At 40.5% G+C, this 16,194-nt stretch overlaps 1 protein-coding gene across 9 annotated transcripts in view; it reads right to left on the reverse strand.

Annotated features, from left to right (window-relative positions):
- Window positions 1–16,194, reverse strand: part of LOC311262564 (dedicator of cytokinesis protein 9) — an 88,464-nt gene that overhangs the window by 10,319 nt on the left and 61,951 nt on the right. For all 9 annotated transcript variants that reach the window (XM_084362063.1, XM_084362062.1, XM_084362058.1 and 6 more), the window contains exons 13-38: window positions 16,051–16,173; window positions 15,543–15,625; window positions 14,187–14,309; window positions 13,857–13,936; window positions 13,540–13,727; window positions 13,296–13,361; window positions 13,105–13,197; window positions 12,887–13,010; window positions 12,638–12,756; window positions 12,352–12,438; window positions 12,137–12,226; window positions 10,550–10,665; window positions 9,440–9,509; window positions 9,226–9,354; window positions 9,051–9,122; window positions 7,707–7,853; window positions 7,528–7,611; window positions 7,262–7,373; window positions 6,089–6,267; window positions 5,866–5,982; window positions 4,552–4,663; window positions 4,328–4,461; window positions 2,805–2,919; window positions 2,627–2,693; window positions 2,495–2,542; window positions 806–942 (exon numbers count right to left, since the gene is read on the reverse strand). In XM_084362063.1, the coding sequence (XP_084218189.1) occupies window positions 806–942; window positions 2,495–2,542; window positions 2,627–2,693; window positions 2,805–2,919; window positions 4,328–4,461; window positions 4,552–4,663; window positions 5,866–5,982; window positions 6,089–6,267; window positions 7,262–7,373; window positions 7,528–7,611; window positions 7,707–7,853; window positions 9,051–9,122; window positions 9,226–9,354; window positions 9,440–9,509; window positions 10,550–10,665; window positions 12,137–12,226; window positions 12,352–12,438; window positions 12,638–12,756; window positions 12,887–13,010; window positions 13,105–13,197; window positions 13,296–13,361; window positions 13,540–13,727; window positions 13,857–13,936; window positions 14,187–14,309; window positions 15,543–15,625; window positions 16,051–16,173 (2,815 nt within the window). The remainder of the gene's footprint in view (window positions 1–805; window positions 943–2,494; window positions 2,543–2,626; window positions 2,694–2,804; window positions 2,920–4,327; window positions 4,462–4,551; window positions 4,664–5,865; window positions 5,983–6,088; window positions 6,268–7,261; window positions 7,374–7,527; window positions 7,612–7,706; window positions 7,854–9,050; window positions 9,123–9,225; window positions 9,355–9,439; window positions 9,510–10,549; window positions 10,666–12,136; window positions 12,227–12,351; window positions 12,439–12,637; window positions 12,757–12,886; window positions 13,011–13,104; window positions 13,198–13,295; window positions 13,362–13,539; window positions 13,728–13,856; window positions 13,937–14,186; window positions 14,310–15,542; window positions 15,626–16,050; window positions 16,174–16,194) is intronic.

Genomic DNA, 16,194 nt, shown 5'->3' on the forward strand with positions numbered 1-16,194 from the left:
TCATTTAAATATCTCTTAAAATATGAGACCTGAGTGTTAAAGGCAAAAGCTGTTGCTTGAAAAATGGAAAACTTCATTATGTTAAAAAGGTTGAGTTTCATTCCAAACTGAAACAAAAATGATCTTACCACTTACAAAACCAATCTTTAATGAAATGAATGATGCATGAACGTTGGTGAGGCACACATTTTGTTCACAATCTGTAGCAATGATTCATTTTACGTTTAGGAGTGAATTTTCTTTTTTTTTTAGCATTTTGGAATGAAACCCTTCAAATTTTACATGGATTCCTTTTTTTTTTTCAGAGCATGAAATGTAAGATTAAGTTGAGAGCAGATGAGCTGGCCAGAGGGATGAGAAGATGTTGAAAGCTAATGTTCAGTTAAAGTACGCATGCTCTTAATTCAACCAAATGAACAGAGCCATCAACAGTCTGCAAACTGCCTGCCAACCTGGTACATTCTTACCATGCTCTACAGATATTCCAAGAATACTTGAAATCTTTCTTACACTGAAAACACAAAGAAACTGCATTAAATGATGCCATTTAACACACTGAGCACATAGCCCTTTAGATAAAATCAACGCAATGCTGTACAAGGCTACCTTCGCCCCAATTTAATGTATTTTCTGAACAATGCAGCCCTGAATTCTGACGCAATTTCAGCTCGACAGCAGGCTGGGTTTAAACAGAGGATGAGGAAGAGGGTGATGTTGATGAAAATGATGTTGAAAAGCACGAGGAGTCGGCGGGGGGTCCTCTGGTAGAGGATGTTTGATGAATGGTACAGTATGGGGCACTTACTGTGGTTAAAAGTGTATGAGTTATCCAGGCTGCTGAGCTGCTGTAAGCGGGCATGCATCATTCCCGCCCTGTTACGGGACACAGGCAGAGTCTGAGACTTCCGCTCATGTGCTACGGGTCCCGCCCCATCCTGGTTCCTGATGAGGAAACAGGACAATGTTAGACGAAGGGCAGATTAGTAGCAGGGCCAGAGTTAGTGAAGCCGGTTAGAGTATAAAACACCAATTTACACACCGAAGTGTTGTAAATATCACTCAAATGTCTTGGGAGTAAAAGCAGATTTTTGGGACACACCATCTTGCTACATATTTAGCTTCTGGGATCCAACTGGAAAACATTTTTTGAACATTTTGGGTGATTTTACACATATACCCACTGTGGCACTAATGCAGTAAAGATGCCATATATATTGTTTGGCATGCATTTAAGTTCGATCATTACCAAAGCAGCAGAAACAGCATTAAAGCAGCAAGTCATAGCAAATGCCATGCATGTAAGGATGAAAGAGACGGATGCTATACATGAATTTAGAGGCGGTAGTTACGTCAAGACACTGCAACTTTTAATGAGGATGAGGAGATATCATGCATGTAGTTTCAGAAAGTCAGTTCCACCTTTAGTCTTACCCAAGCAGGACGGGGCAGGAGCCAGGTTTTTACTCATTATGTTAAACTTGCCAGCATTTCAGTGAATAGAGATAGAAACAGTGGTGGGAGGTTAGAGAGAGAGAGAGTGAACACCCAAAGCCCTCTGAGAGTCAAGGCCACAGCTCCCAAATAGTGTATGTTTGAGCACATTTAAATTACATGTCAAATAATTGTGCTCAACATACAGTCACACCCTTCAACACAACGTGTTTTACACTGTATCATCTAAAATGAAGGCAATAAGTAGCTACATCATTGTATCGGTATCTGATGTTTATGGGAGTTAAACATTAAGTACATTTTATCAAGGACACATTTCATCACTTTGAAGGGTAGAAGAGGTATCAGACACATTTCACTGAGGGCATAATGACCTTTAGTCCTACACCACTTGGTTACACACATCATTGTATTTTGATTGCAGTATTAATTAATCTTAACTTTTATATATATAAATAAGAGTAAACAAGTTCAAATATTTACCACGCAAGATATGAGTCATGGATTGAAATAATAGCTAAAAGTAATGGATTTAAATTGCTAAAAGTAACGGCTAAACAGCTGAAAATGTTAGCTTACAGTAATGGATTAAAATAGTTAGCTGAAAGTTATGGCTAAATGGTTGAAATAGCTAGCTAAGGGTAATGGCTATATTGTGAAAAAGCTAAAGGTAATAGCTAAATTAGCACCAGTTAGCTAAAAGGATAAATGAAAAATCCAGCGTCTGCTTATCCAAGTGGTAGTAGTACGAATGCAAAGCTTACAAATCAAGCCTACATACTGACAATTCAATTGTATGAAAAAAATATTATAACAATAAAGACTCATATAATAGCAGTGTTGCTAAAAAAGGATAAAAATGATGTAAATTTTATGTTAAACTAAAGGTGCTTTGGAGTTATTTCAGAGAATAAGCTGGTAACCACTGTAAAAAAAAGCCTCAAATCCTTCATCACAAATTCAACTGAATGCTTATTTAAGTTAAAACGCTTTAAAAGAAAGGCATTCATACGTCAGCTTCAGATACTGTCAACAACATTACCTTGCAATGTATCTCTTCCCCATGTATCTGAACTGATGGAGGCACACTCTAAGAGGAAAGGGGAATCAAAACGTCAGTCACAGTAAAATGTAAAGCTTTAGTTATAACTGTTGTCACGAAACAGTCTCTTACTCGACTAGAGTGAAGAAATCCATCAACTCAGCAGATGTAGCCTTGTTCCAGTATGTGAACAGAGCATCTGGAAGAGACAGTGATTGACATTAGAGAGACATAAGCTGTGTTTACGCATCAGACCAAAGTGCAGATATTTAGACAGAAGGAGCAGGAGAGAGGTGGAGTGAGTTGTTACCCTCAGACATGCTTTTGAGCACATGTAAGAAGCACATGAGGAGGCTCTTGATCTCCGCCTGGTCCAGTTTATCACATCGCAGGAGGGTACTGCCCAGGGCTGATGCAGGCTGGTTCTGAGGGATAAACACTCTGGTCAGACACGGACACACAAATCAGGCTCTTCCTTCTGTCTTGCTCATTTTGCTGCCTCAAGCTAAACCATGATAAATGCTCTCTCATGAGGGGATTTATCATAGCTAAATTCAAAATATATTGACATTTTCTTGGGGAAGTTTTGTGGTCATAGTTCAAAGTCTAGACAACTGAGTCTTGGCTATGATGCGGTCAATTTCTGTCCTGGGGTTACAGTGATCGAGCTACACTAGTGGAGTCATTCACTCAGATGTTGCAGGGCTCTATGCATAGTGGAACAGACAGCTGCCGGTGGAAAACCATCACCACTTCTCCCAGCTGAGGCAGAGAGCAGGGAGAAAACAGCTCCAAAAGCAGTGGAGCAACAGCTCTACCACAGCAAGGGGTTGGCGACGTACCAAGCACGTTCCTTTGCCAGCAGTTAGTCTAGACTATGAAACTGGCTGACTTAATGGAAAGCATGAAGCTACGGCTTTGTTAGTGGGTGTTTCGGAGAAAAGACTTCAAGGCTAAAGTTAGCTTTTCTGAAAACTGTGCAGCTGTTTTCTTGCACTTCTGATAGGGTTGATTGTTAAATTAAATCTTTGCAATTTAATTATTAATGAGTTTACCTTTAATGCTGTTACACACAATGTGATAAGAGCAAATCAAAAATTAAAAAAAAGCTTCACCAGAAGATAAAACACACAACATCACAGACGATCTTTTCTGCTTAGTGGACTAGACTAGATTTTGCTTGAGGTTGTCTTTCTTTGAAGGCAAAAAAATGACACAGCACACGTGAGAGGAACTCAAAAGCGAGAAATCCCTGAAGCGTGCATGCTTATCAACATCTGGAAAAAGAGGCAGAGACAAACCCTGAGAGGCCCCCTACAGATCTGCTTTATGGCCAGAGAACAAACAGGTCCATGCCTGAGAATCATCTGGCAAAGAAAGGGCTTCGGGTTTTAGGACACACACACACTCTAACACTCCCAGGTGGGACACTCCTAAGAGGGAGGATGACTGTGTGAAGGAAGGAGGCGCTTTGTACTTGAAGTGAAACGCTGGCTTGCAGGGCGCTCTCTGGCACACAGGGCACAGAGAGCAGGGAGAAGTCCATGGTGGCACGCTTGGTGCGCATGGAGAGCATGGTCTCCTCAGTCTCCGTAAAGAAGCGCAGGACATTGACAGAGTGTCTCCGCACAAACCTCTCCGTCTGCCACGACCAGCCGTACAGGTAAGGAGGGGGAGTTAATGGTACAAGTTAACAAAGCTGACTGAAGTGTCTGAAGAACTTTTGTCATAAGAAGGGGACCTCTGATATGCCTGACAAGGACCCTAAATTTGGTTTCTCATAAATGTTATATGAAATGACTTTACAGGCATCTTGCAGGCATCAGGTCGTACCTTGTCCAGAGAGTTGCCCTTGTCGTTGTTCTTCTCAGGCAGGCTGTTGGCAGAGTCAATGCTGATGAGTGAACCGCGAGAGTCTGCGTGGCGCACGGAGTTAATGTTGGGGGTGGACGATGTGTGAGGTGAAGCTGTCACAAAAAAAGTGCAGTTTTATATTAATATGTAACAATTATCTTGGGGTTTTTTTGTCCATTTTTGGGCATTGTCTTTCCACTCACAGGTGCCGGAGATGGCTCCGAACACATCTTTGTGCAAGCTGGTGTCCAGGAAGGTGCTGGACCGGGGAGGTGTCATCAAGGCGTTGGTAAGAAGTGAATCTTCTCTTCCATTCTGAGGAAAAACAGGGCAACAGTTTAATGTACACAAACCCACATACTGTACAGGCAGGGTTGGGAGTGTTACTTTGAAAATGTATTCTGACACAGTTACTTATTACTGCTTAAAACGTTACGTTAGTTCAGTACCAAACATATGCAAATATGCATGGTTACAGACAAGTCTGTCATTCTTTATTTAAAAATTGTAATCCTGTTAGTAATCCTTTTTTTTTTTCACTGAATGCCTCTGCCTCCCATGTAACTGGAACGTGGCATTATTATTAATTACTAGATCTTTCTTCTGAAACTTTACCAGAATACAGGTTCCTTTTTTTGTATCCTAACTACATAATATTGTTACAGGTACATGTATTCCGCATACAGGGCTGTATGTAGCTCTGAAAAGCCACTAGGTGAGCAACAGGTCTTATGAGGGGTCCTTAGGTCCTAAAATCTAAAAGTAGTACATATATGATGGATGAAATTCACCCCCAGAATTTACAATCTCAGGTTGGTCACTCAAATTAGAAGAATTTATCTTGTCCCGGACCAGAACAATTCAGTGTGGAATGGTAATAAGTAATTTTTATGTTTTGTAATAAAATAATCCATACGACAGCTTTTGTGTCTATGAGTGTTTTATACTGTTAATTAATATCTATTACAGAACATTAACTAAATATAGTCTATTACATTAAATGCATCTATATATGGTTGTATATTACATTTTCCATTGTTTACACGGTCATTGTCAAAACAACCAAACTCAAAAATTAGAAATATAATGAGATATATAAGATAACTTCTATTTAAAGATAACTAAATTTTACTTCACACTAAATGCAATATCAGGTAACACTTCTCAGGAGGGTTGAGGGTTAGGTGGGTCATTTTGTTCTGTGATGTGAAGAGAATTTCTCCTGCTGATGAGAGATAAGTAGTCCACTTCATGAATATTGAAGTGAACACTGCGATGGTAAGCTCTCTAAGAAAAAGGAAATATGTTTATGTCGATGCTATGTATGATGAGGATTCTGTTCTCCACTATAAAAATGCTTAAAACCTTTTTTTCTTATCTTATTACTATGTCTTTCTTTATCTTTGTATGGCATATATTAGTTTTTTCAGGTGTGGATATGGTTGTAGATGTCACAAAGTCCGGTTGTGTTATGTTTTGATGTTTTTCTTGGTTTAGCCACTAGGTGGCTCCCTTACATTGTTGGAGTGGTTGATGGGGAACGGGGATACCTCCTTCACATTCAGCCTGTTGACGTTTTCTTGGAGCAGACCAAACAAGGGCAAGTACAGCGTGGCCAACCTGGCCTGCTGGCTCTGAAAAACAAATACATCTCTCAACAGAGTCTCACACACATCAACATCAGATGCTGATGTGCAGTGGAAATGCAAAAGAGCATAGAGGTGAGAAGGCACTGCTTACTTTAGAGGTGTAGCGGTCATCAAATGTGTGCTTTATCATCAGACTCTTCAGCACCTGGATGGCGTTCTGACGAATGTCCCTAAACTCCTGCAGAGCTGAACTGACCTCCCTGAGCAGCAGACCGACCAGGAAGTGGTTCTTGCAGAAGTCATCTGTCAGCGAGTAATCCAGCTGGAGGTCTGAGGGGAGGAAGAGGACGATGAAGAGATTAGGATTGTCCAACAGAGAGAAGAGTGAACGATAACACAATGAAATTAATTATAAGAGAAAAGGGCAAAAATGCATCGACAGTTTAATGATTGTTGACGGCATCAAATCCTGGTAAACAATTCAAATATCAAAGTGATTCTCGATGATTTTTTTCTAACAATCTATACGAGGGAAAAACAGATTGACAGAAACGCTTGTAATTTCTGTTTGACACGTTCAGGCTGTGTGACCGAGCTTCTGTTCCACATCGACGGTGATCGTTGTAGAAAAAGACAAACAGAATCAAAGCTTGTGATTGAATCATGGCAGCTGTTCACAGATGGTTCCCAACATTATTTAAGAGAGGTAAAGAAATCCCAAATCACACTCAAAGATTCCCCAAAATGACTGAAATCCAATTAAACACACTATTTTATCCAAACTCCAAACCACCTACAGACAGGAGAAAAGTACTTTCACACATGGTCACCCACACCTGCCCAAAGAGCCAATCCCAGCTTCTATACACATCTTTCAGTACAATGTCTCAGTTCAGATGAATTGAATCATTTTACCCATTCTGGTCATGGTTGAATGATTAGATCAAAGTCTACTCTTTTTGGAGACGACATGCAAGCAGCACACCCTTGTACCTACCTACTGGAGTATCGTCCGACTCCACCGTATCAAATGGAGATAATAAAGCTAATTGAGGAACACAAAAACAAACAAAGTATGTTCTATAATATAAAAGACTGCCACAACAACAGAAAACCTGTTTATTTGCTATTTAATTCAACTTGTGTATGTATGAGTTGTTATATCAGTACAACCATTTTATTTGTGCCGGCCTTTGACAGTAAAGCAGTTTGGTTTGACTTCAATTTTCTATCAAACACAGGTGATGTAAGCACTCTGGCACTTTATAAAGCTACCGTCAGGGTTGTTACTTAATCAAGAGACACATTTTGCCAATCTTCTCACCTTGAAATCTCAATATCCTCCCCTTTCCGAATGGCATAGGCAGGTTTAAGGGAACGTAGTGCTCGTGGTTGCACACAACACGCAGGAACTCGAACCTGAACTCAAACAGCGTCTGCATTTAGAGACAAAAGAAACCAGTGAGGTAGTGCAAAACATATGCGGAGCACACCCTAATATCCTCCATCAGGATGCTGACAAGGCTTTGCACATTTTTACAAAGAAGGATTTGTTTGTATAGATGCTGTTACTGTATGTATTGTGTGTACCTTTGGGTCTCCAGGCATGAAACAGTTGATGTAGTTGTTGATCTGCTTGAACACAAAGCCTCTGTCCATCAGGTTGAAACAGCGCTAAAGAGAAGGATGGAGAAAAGCAACTCTGTCACTATTTATAGCAAATAAGAATTAATATGTGTATCCGCTGGCACCCTGCCGTAACTCCTGACCTTGATGAAGACTGCCAGACTGTGGTTGGCGTTTCTGGCAGCATCCAGGTTGTCTTTGTATTTCTGAGTGATGTGAGGCATCATCATGTTGACAAGCGTCTCCACTGTGTGATGGAAGGATGCTGAGAAGCGCTGATTCCTGGACAGCTGCAGGGCATAGCACGAATGTTCATACAAATGTTATTCTGCGGGAAAATACACCTGAGTTTGATAGATAAGTCTGGTGATATTCAAAAAATAACATGAGAAGATCCAAACCAAAAATAAATCAACAGTAAGTACTGTTTGTGCAGCCAAAGCCTGATATAGTTTATTCCTCTGTGCCATAGAGCTGCACTGATCTCCAACAACATAAATAATAATAATAAAAATCCTTTTAATCCAAACTATGATCTTTTCTTAAACCTAATCAAGTAGTTTTGTTGACTAAACTTAACCAAACTGCGACAGAAAACTGAAAATAAAAAACAAATTGAAGACAATAGGTCAACTAAATCTAAAAATATTAAGTCCTTAATATAACAATAGCCTCCACAGAGGACATGAACCCCCAGTCTTCTAGGTGAAAGTCAATGTGAGTGCTCAGTTGCCACGATGGTCCGGTAGCACCATTAAAAACACATCAGTGCGAGCGACACTGTTGCATTGAGACCATGTTCCTTCATTATGATGTACATCGGCATTATGTTTAAATTTTACCCAACATGCACCATCCTGCTGCCAAAAATGCTCACGAGTCCATATAATGTAAATTAATCTGTCTCTTAAAATAGTCCCCAACAAATGTACTATACTGTGTACTCCCAGGTTTGAGTAAGGTGTGCAAAAAACACAATGCCCTAATGTTTTTTTTAAAAAAAACCTTAATGTCTTTTAAACTTCAAAGTATATATTTGTGCCACAGTTTCAAAGATTCAAATCTTCAGTAGAAACGAATGGGTAGTGTCAAGAAGTTGGGGAAGTACTGAGAGAAGGACTAACATATTGTCAGTTTGGGTCTTTTCACAGGATTTGTTGATATCAACAGAGATATAGAATATCGTCAGCCTTGAAGTGAAACTTCAGTCTCCACACTGGTCTGACTTCTCTTGTGGAGGATTGACTTGCTTCCACTGCGGCCTCCACATTGTGCCAGTGGAGGTTAAACACGGGGATGTGGTTTCTTATGGGGTATGAACAAATGCAACCAATTAAACTGCACAACAGTGTGGGAACAGACTGTGGATACATAATACTTTGACTGTGGTGCTGTGGCTGTCCACAAGACTTGGCATGTCGTGAACAACCTAAGCTGTAATAAAGCAGACACCCCTGAGTCAAACACACATGCTGTGGCAGACTTACCTTCACTTTACAGCTTTCAATCAAGTACTGAGCCATGGACTTGACTAAGGCTTCAAAGAAATACCACGAGTACTGCAGGGCAGACAAACATCAATCAGAGAACAATAAAGAGGAAATTCATGCCAGTTATAATCACACACTGTGTAATCCTTTTCAGAAAGTACAAATATGTTACCTTGAGGAGCTTGTTACTGGTGAGGAAGTCAGTGGAAGGCTTCAGGATAGCAGTCATGGCTTTAGCCAGCTCCTCGTGTATTGATCGGTTGGTGGTGGTGGACATGTGCGGCTCAGTCTTGAATACGAACTGTGTTAGACACATGAAGAGAAATCTATTAGTACAAACACAAAATATAAATAGTGAGTTATGATATGTAGCTTGTGAACTTCACCTTCACATATGATCTCAGGTAGTGCTCCAAACCCTCCTCGTGGCACTGTGCAACGATGTGAATCATGACTCTATAAGGAAACATTGGACAGGGAAAGCATGTGTGAGGAGATGGATCTGAATGGAGCTGAGACAGCTAATAACAGTTCTTACAGACACATTCTTCATTCACAACACTAGCCATTTAATTTCAGTTTCAAAAGAGATGTCAATCTCTGATATTTTTCAACCTGGACCCTATTTTCCACATGATTTTGTGTAGTAACGAAGTAGTTACAAAAGGCAACAACGAACCTCAGCTGAGACTTTTGTTAAAGAATAAGATCCTTTTGGTTTAACCAGAAACAGCTGCTCGCCAAAAACATGGGGAAAATTTTGGGTTGGGTTAAATCCCCTTTAAATCTCAGCTAACAGGGAAATTACATTTCACAACCAAATAGCCCTGTACAGACATGTCTGTGTTTTTATTGGATTATAATTTTATAACTATATCGTATTTTTCTTTTCCTTTTTTGTTCTTCTTTTATCCTTTCTATTTTGTGGACAAGTGTTGTGAACTAACTCACTACAGATACTGCTATTGCCCTGTCCGTTAAACTATACTAAACTTAAACTATTACTACAAGATCTCGCACACCAGAACGTCTCTTTGGAGTAGGCTCAGGTGTGTTGGGGTTGACTTCATGACAGTGAAAAAAACAAAACACGCCACACGTCAGCCACTTGTACTTAAATAATGTTTAAGTTCAAGTTTTTGTTTTTGTTTTTGTTTTTGGCATACATGTGACCAAAATATTGTTCTCCACAGCAACAACATTCAGTAGACACCAACAAAGAAAGTGACTGAAAGTGAAAAAGTCCCTGGGCATATATAAAAGACAGACATGTAAAATATTTATGAGTCATAAAAAGAGTCAATGAAGTAATGAAGTAATGAAGAACAGGAGAAGCCACTGCGATCGTGTGCACTGCCATCTTCATGACGCATTGTACTTCGGAAAAATATTCAAATAATAGTAAATTATGGAAAAAAAATCAAATGGAAATGGAAGAGTTCTCTTGAACAAATAAATGCTGAATGTAAATGACGGATCGCCTCGGGGTAACTTGCCTGGTGACGTTAACTGCCACGTCCTCTTGGGTGGCACTGGTTAGCACCCTAAACAGCTGATTCAGGGTGGTGGGCAGGAACTTGATCATCACATGACTCTCCATGGCATGCAGACTCTGAGGGTAGAAGATGTAGATTTTGACTGCATAGCCCACTGTGTATAATGAGGAGATGATTGTGGACAACAGTGATGTTGTTTTCCTTCTCTATTCAAACCACACAAGGCTAATAAATTATTACATGTGAAGAAACTAATCCAACAACAGGAGGAAATGCGTGAACAACTCTGTGCTAATCAGCCACACCTTGTGCCTCAGCTGCCTGGAACATGGCAGAGTAGGTACTGGTGCATCATCGCCTGTGTGTGTGTGTGTGTGTGTGTGTGGACAGGAAATGAGCACAAGCCTTGCCAAGTCATTTGGCAGAACCGCTGTTTGACCCTCAGGCCATTGTTCGTGTTCACTGCTGTGTTGACATTAGAGCCCGAGAGATGCATTGGAGCAAGTGTTGCTCTTCATGTCGATGTCCGACAGGGGAACAGTGAGCCGGGACAGATGGGCAAACTGAGCTACCACAGAAAGAAACTGGAGACAGAGTCATAGCAGCTATAGGTATCAGTCTGATCTTTGCAGGAAAGACAATTCAATCCTACAGAAATGTCGTGCACAAACCATCCAGAAGAATGCGCTGTTGGCAAACCACAGCACGAAGCAGAGCATTAATCTCCATGTGATTCGGCTGCAACCAAGTGTGACGGTCTGCGGTTTCACAGTGTGTATGAGCCAGCGTTAGCTTGCAAGTTAATACAGAGAAGGTTAAGTGTGAAAACATGTCGGACCTTTCCCTTTAGGTATCAAAAAAATGAGTTAACACCCAAATACTCAGTGTATGCATCCTTGCAGAACATGTGCACTCAGTTATATAGTATAAGCCACGGTTGAAATGTCAACATTGTGGATTGTGTTTTGAATATGACTGTGTAGTGTTAACAGTACTTTTTAAAGTTTCTCTCCAGCACGTACAGCCATTAGTAGATTTTCACATTTTCTTGGATATAAACAGAATCAAGTAAAAGTAAGTATAAAAAATACTTACATACTTATACAGATTAGTGAAACAAAAAACATTTTGTAGTATTAATTAGCGTGTTTATCAGCATATAACTCAAGTATTTGGGTTAGTATTTGTACTGAAGAGGAGAGGAGCTAAAAATATTGATACTATTTGATTTTTAATCATCACTATTTACTTTGTTTTATCAACATGTTACTGTTTGTCATTATTATTACATTACATTCACTTTTTATAATGATATATCAGTTATTATGTGTAGTTTTTATTTATTATATTATCATCTTTGTTGTTATTGCTTGTATTATCTTTTATTTTCTATCTTTTATTCATGTATTGTTTATTTTGTATCCACAATTTATCCCTGTATTGGTGTGAAGTAGTCTCTAAATCCATTTTTGTTTTTAAATATCAAATGTTTATTTTAAAGTTTTAAAGGCGCTTTATCAATAAAGTTTAAGTGATTGATTGATTGATTGATTGATAATCCACTGAATTTTACACTCTTTGTTTTACCTTCAGGTACTTCACCAGCTCTCCTCCTGTCACCTGGGGCGCAGGTGCATTGCTCTGACAGTGATGAAAGAAATTGTGCAAATGTTGATCCTGTAAGAGACACAATGAAATTCAGAATACAAAAGTTTACCCCACACAGCTGTGTTTCAACATAATGACAACATTAAAAATGATGAAAAGGATGCAGATGCACTTACAGGTTGGTAAAAACTAACCTGAGTGTAGACTGTGGACACGAGGTGAGAAGACACCTTAAATAAAGACTTGCCTCCATCTACCCATTTGACTTCAGGACCTGAATGCTGTAATACAAAGACAAAGTAACAGCTCCTTACTCAATAATTCAGTAGTACGCTGTTGTATTTTCATGTCATTATCTCGACAGATGGCTTGGCATCTCTAAAACATATTTACAAATAGCCATAGTCTGCACATAAATCAGCTTTGCACTAAACAAAGAATGAAAAAGATGAACTTGAACAGCTTGTGGATGAACTCTACCTTGCTGGCACCCTCCTGACAACTGAGGTATCCAGCAGGCAGGTTGGCAGCCACAGGGATTTGGTTCTCATTCATGATCACCCGGCCGTCTTTCAGCAGGGGGAGCCAGGCGTAACCCACTGAGAGAAGAGATAGAAGGTGAGATAGTCAGCTGAGAGCCTGACGCTTGGAGCCAGGAAAGAAAATGTGTAAAAGTCAAATATATTTAAATGATGCGATCGTGAGGGTCAGTGATGTTCAGTACGTTACCTTGGGTCTCAACCAGGTCTCTCTTTTTGGTGCTGGCCTTGCTGTTGCTGTCACAGCTGACGTGGTAGAAGGTGAAGAGCAGGTGATGCTTCTCATGGAGCTGAGTTGGCAGCTCAATCTTATACTATAGCACAAACAAACACAACACAGTTACTGGCTTATACATATGAGTGTCACTCATCACTGCATCATAAGACATTTGGTGCAGTGTCTCCTACCTCATCGTAGAATTCAGGGTTGTGCTGGTGATGTAATACTGCAGCAAAGGCATGTTTGGTAAACAGAGGTCCTCCGGGTCGGCCGTAGATGCACTGTGGAATGATAACAATGGTTATACAATGGTTCCTGTGATGGGAGGGGCTGTCCTTCAGGAAATTTGGAAGCACTTCCAGGACACATCTGAGTTTACCTTTAGTGAAACAGCCTCTTCCTCATCTGAGTCCTTGAACTCGATGCAGACAGCTATGTTTCGAGCCTGAGGACAGACACAACAAGCAAAGCTGACCCAGTTAACCACACTATGAGAGAACAGTAAACCTTTTTTTTAACTGTTTGTGGTTGTTAATAATAATTATGGCCACAGGAGGCCGAAGAGCACCACCACTTTTGAGTAATGAGTATAATTACACATCATAATCCCTTATTTGTGATACCTTTGCGAATGACTTTTGGCTGTCGTACTTCAAGTGCTTCGGGTAGACGTAGAGGTGATTGTTGTAGATGGTGAAAGGCTGAGAACATTTGGCGATGCACGGCACAAACTCCTCCACTTCAAAGAAGATGTTGGTCTTCTCGCTGACATCAAATTGCTTCACAGGAATGTAGGATGAGGTAACACAATCTATATACAGAAGCAGGAGGGAGGGAGACTAAATAAACAGGGTGTGGACAACGTGACCGATCCGCTCTGAGCAGAAACAGCTTTCATGTCTCTCATGTTGGCTGCATGGAGCGAATTTAGAGGCCTTACTTGTCAAGTCGGGGGCTACATTGTCGATGGTAACATCGAGGTTTCCTAGTATTACAGGCAGCTTGGCCATCTTCTCTGGCCTGAGGAAAGGAAAATAAACTGCAGTTAAGCCTTTGCTATCGTCTACCAAAGACTAGAGTGAGCAGAGACAAATGGTATATACACACACACACCACATTCACAGATGTGAGCAAACATCTTATTTCCAAAACTGACCGGCATTTTCCAAAGTACAACCTATAGGAGCATATTTTCCATATTTTCCTTCCCAGAACATCTGCAGGAACACTCAGTTTATAACACGAGAGTGCTCGTAGAAGCATTACTCACTTTCTGAAATCAGCCAGCAGCTTGAGCATATCCTCATTGGATAGCTTGTTGCTGTCCTGTCTGTACAGAGCTGAGAAACGAGCACTTTTGTCGAGCGTCCCTGAAGCATCTCTGAACAAAGGCCTGCAAGAAGGAGAAGAAGAGTCAGAATCATTTCTCTTGTCCTGAAAAAACCTCTGCACCTGTTTGACTGGGCAACAATACTGTACTTGGATGATAAAGTTTCACTGGAAAAAGGAAGAATATTTACAGTCTAATGCTGCATCATTGATTAATCTATTTATTTTTCCAATAAACCAAATTTATTTATTTATTTATTTTAGATGTAGACTAATGAATTGTAATCCAAGTACATTATAGTAAAGTTGAGCATTATGTGAATTATTATTATTGACTGAGAGCAAAGCGAAATGTCATTGCTTCATTCTCATTTGCTATGTAGGTTTATTTCTAGATAATTAAGGCTGGATTCACACTGCAAGCCTTAGTGCTCAATTTCATTTTATTTTATTGCTTTAGTGTTTTGGGGGGCTTTCATGGCTTTATTCGACAGTACAGCTTAAGAGTGACAGGAAATTGGGATGAGAGAAAGAGGATGACATGCCGTTTTTTTGGTTGTTCACATTCTTTTTTAAATCTGGCCCATATCAGATCCCAGTGTAATCTTGTCACAGCGGTAACATCATGAAAAGACCCGCATCGGTAAAACAACAGCAACGCTTCATGTGTCGCACACTGCTCGCTGAAGTACAGAAGTAAATATGGAAGCCACTGAAGTCAGCATTTGCAGCTGATGAGCTGCGGAAGCCAAAAATTTCATGGACAGATAATAAAGAGTACGAGGATGAGGAGAGAGAGTGCCACATTTTTAATGATAGCTTCTTGGCTGATACTTCTGTACTGGAGGTGTGTGTGGATGTGGAGTTAGAGCCAGGACTGGTGGGCTTGTGACTTCATCCAAAATTTCATGGTGTGAAGGGCTACTTTTAAGTACCTTAGTATCTGTGAAGTGATGTAAATGGGAAGGAATTCTGATATGACTCATCATTCTGAGGTCGCATTGCAAAAAACGAGACCTGAATCAGATTTAGCACCACACAGGGAAGTGGTACAAAGATCCACAAGTGCCACATTTGTGCTGTTTAGCTCTGACTCACACAAAAGCAAAAAAATCTGATCAGGGCCACTTGTGCCTGCAGTCTGAACATAGCCTATGAGTTTTTTCCTAATAAGACTAAACCATATACTGTTGGTGTGTGCCTCTATGGGTTTTCTACTGGTGTAGAGCACACAGAACTTTTCCATGCAAGCAGAACATACAGGTAAAAATGTTATTTGTTAAAAGAGATAAAGTACCTTGCTGCCCAGGCAAAAGGCATCCTGTACTGGCCCAACCGGCTACATGCCTGCTTGGCATTTTTCAGGACCTTCTGCGCCACCTGAGGAAAACAGGAAGTGTGAGTTCAGTTTAAACTTAGATGCACAAGTTGGTCTCAGCCCTGCAGGACTGTAACATATTCAGCATGCTGCCAGTCTCAACAAGGATCCACACAGATATGTCTTGATAACACGCCCTCCTCACACACACTTATGTTTTCATACACACACAAAAGCCATTTAACATATTTTCTTTGTTGCCTAAATCACATCACTACCCACCACAGTCCCTGCAGGGTGCACAACCACATTTGTACAGCCAAAGTCAATGCTTCTGTTGAGAGTTTGTGAAACTGGTCGGCACTTAAAAACACGGATGATTATCTGTGTATAATGTGGAACAATCTGGTGGAATCTGCTGAGTCCGAGGGAACATACTGCCCCGTGAGGAGGGCTGCGATGGAAGTTCATGAGTGGGTCACAGTACCTTGGTAGAGTCTGAACTCTTCATGTATGGCTCGGCACAGTGGTTGATTCCCCCCTGCAGCACCTTCTCGATGCGGGCCACCAGGAAGATATCTGGGTGAGGGCACGTTACAGAGAACACTCCCTGTGGAGACAGTGAAGATTT

This window comes from Pagrus pagrus (assembly GCF_965226575.1).
Source record: "Pagrus pagrus genome assembly, chromosome: 9".
NCBI lineage: Eukaryota > Metazoa > Chordata > Actinopteri > Spariformes > Sparidae > Pagrus > Pagrus pagrus.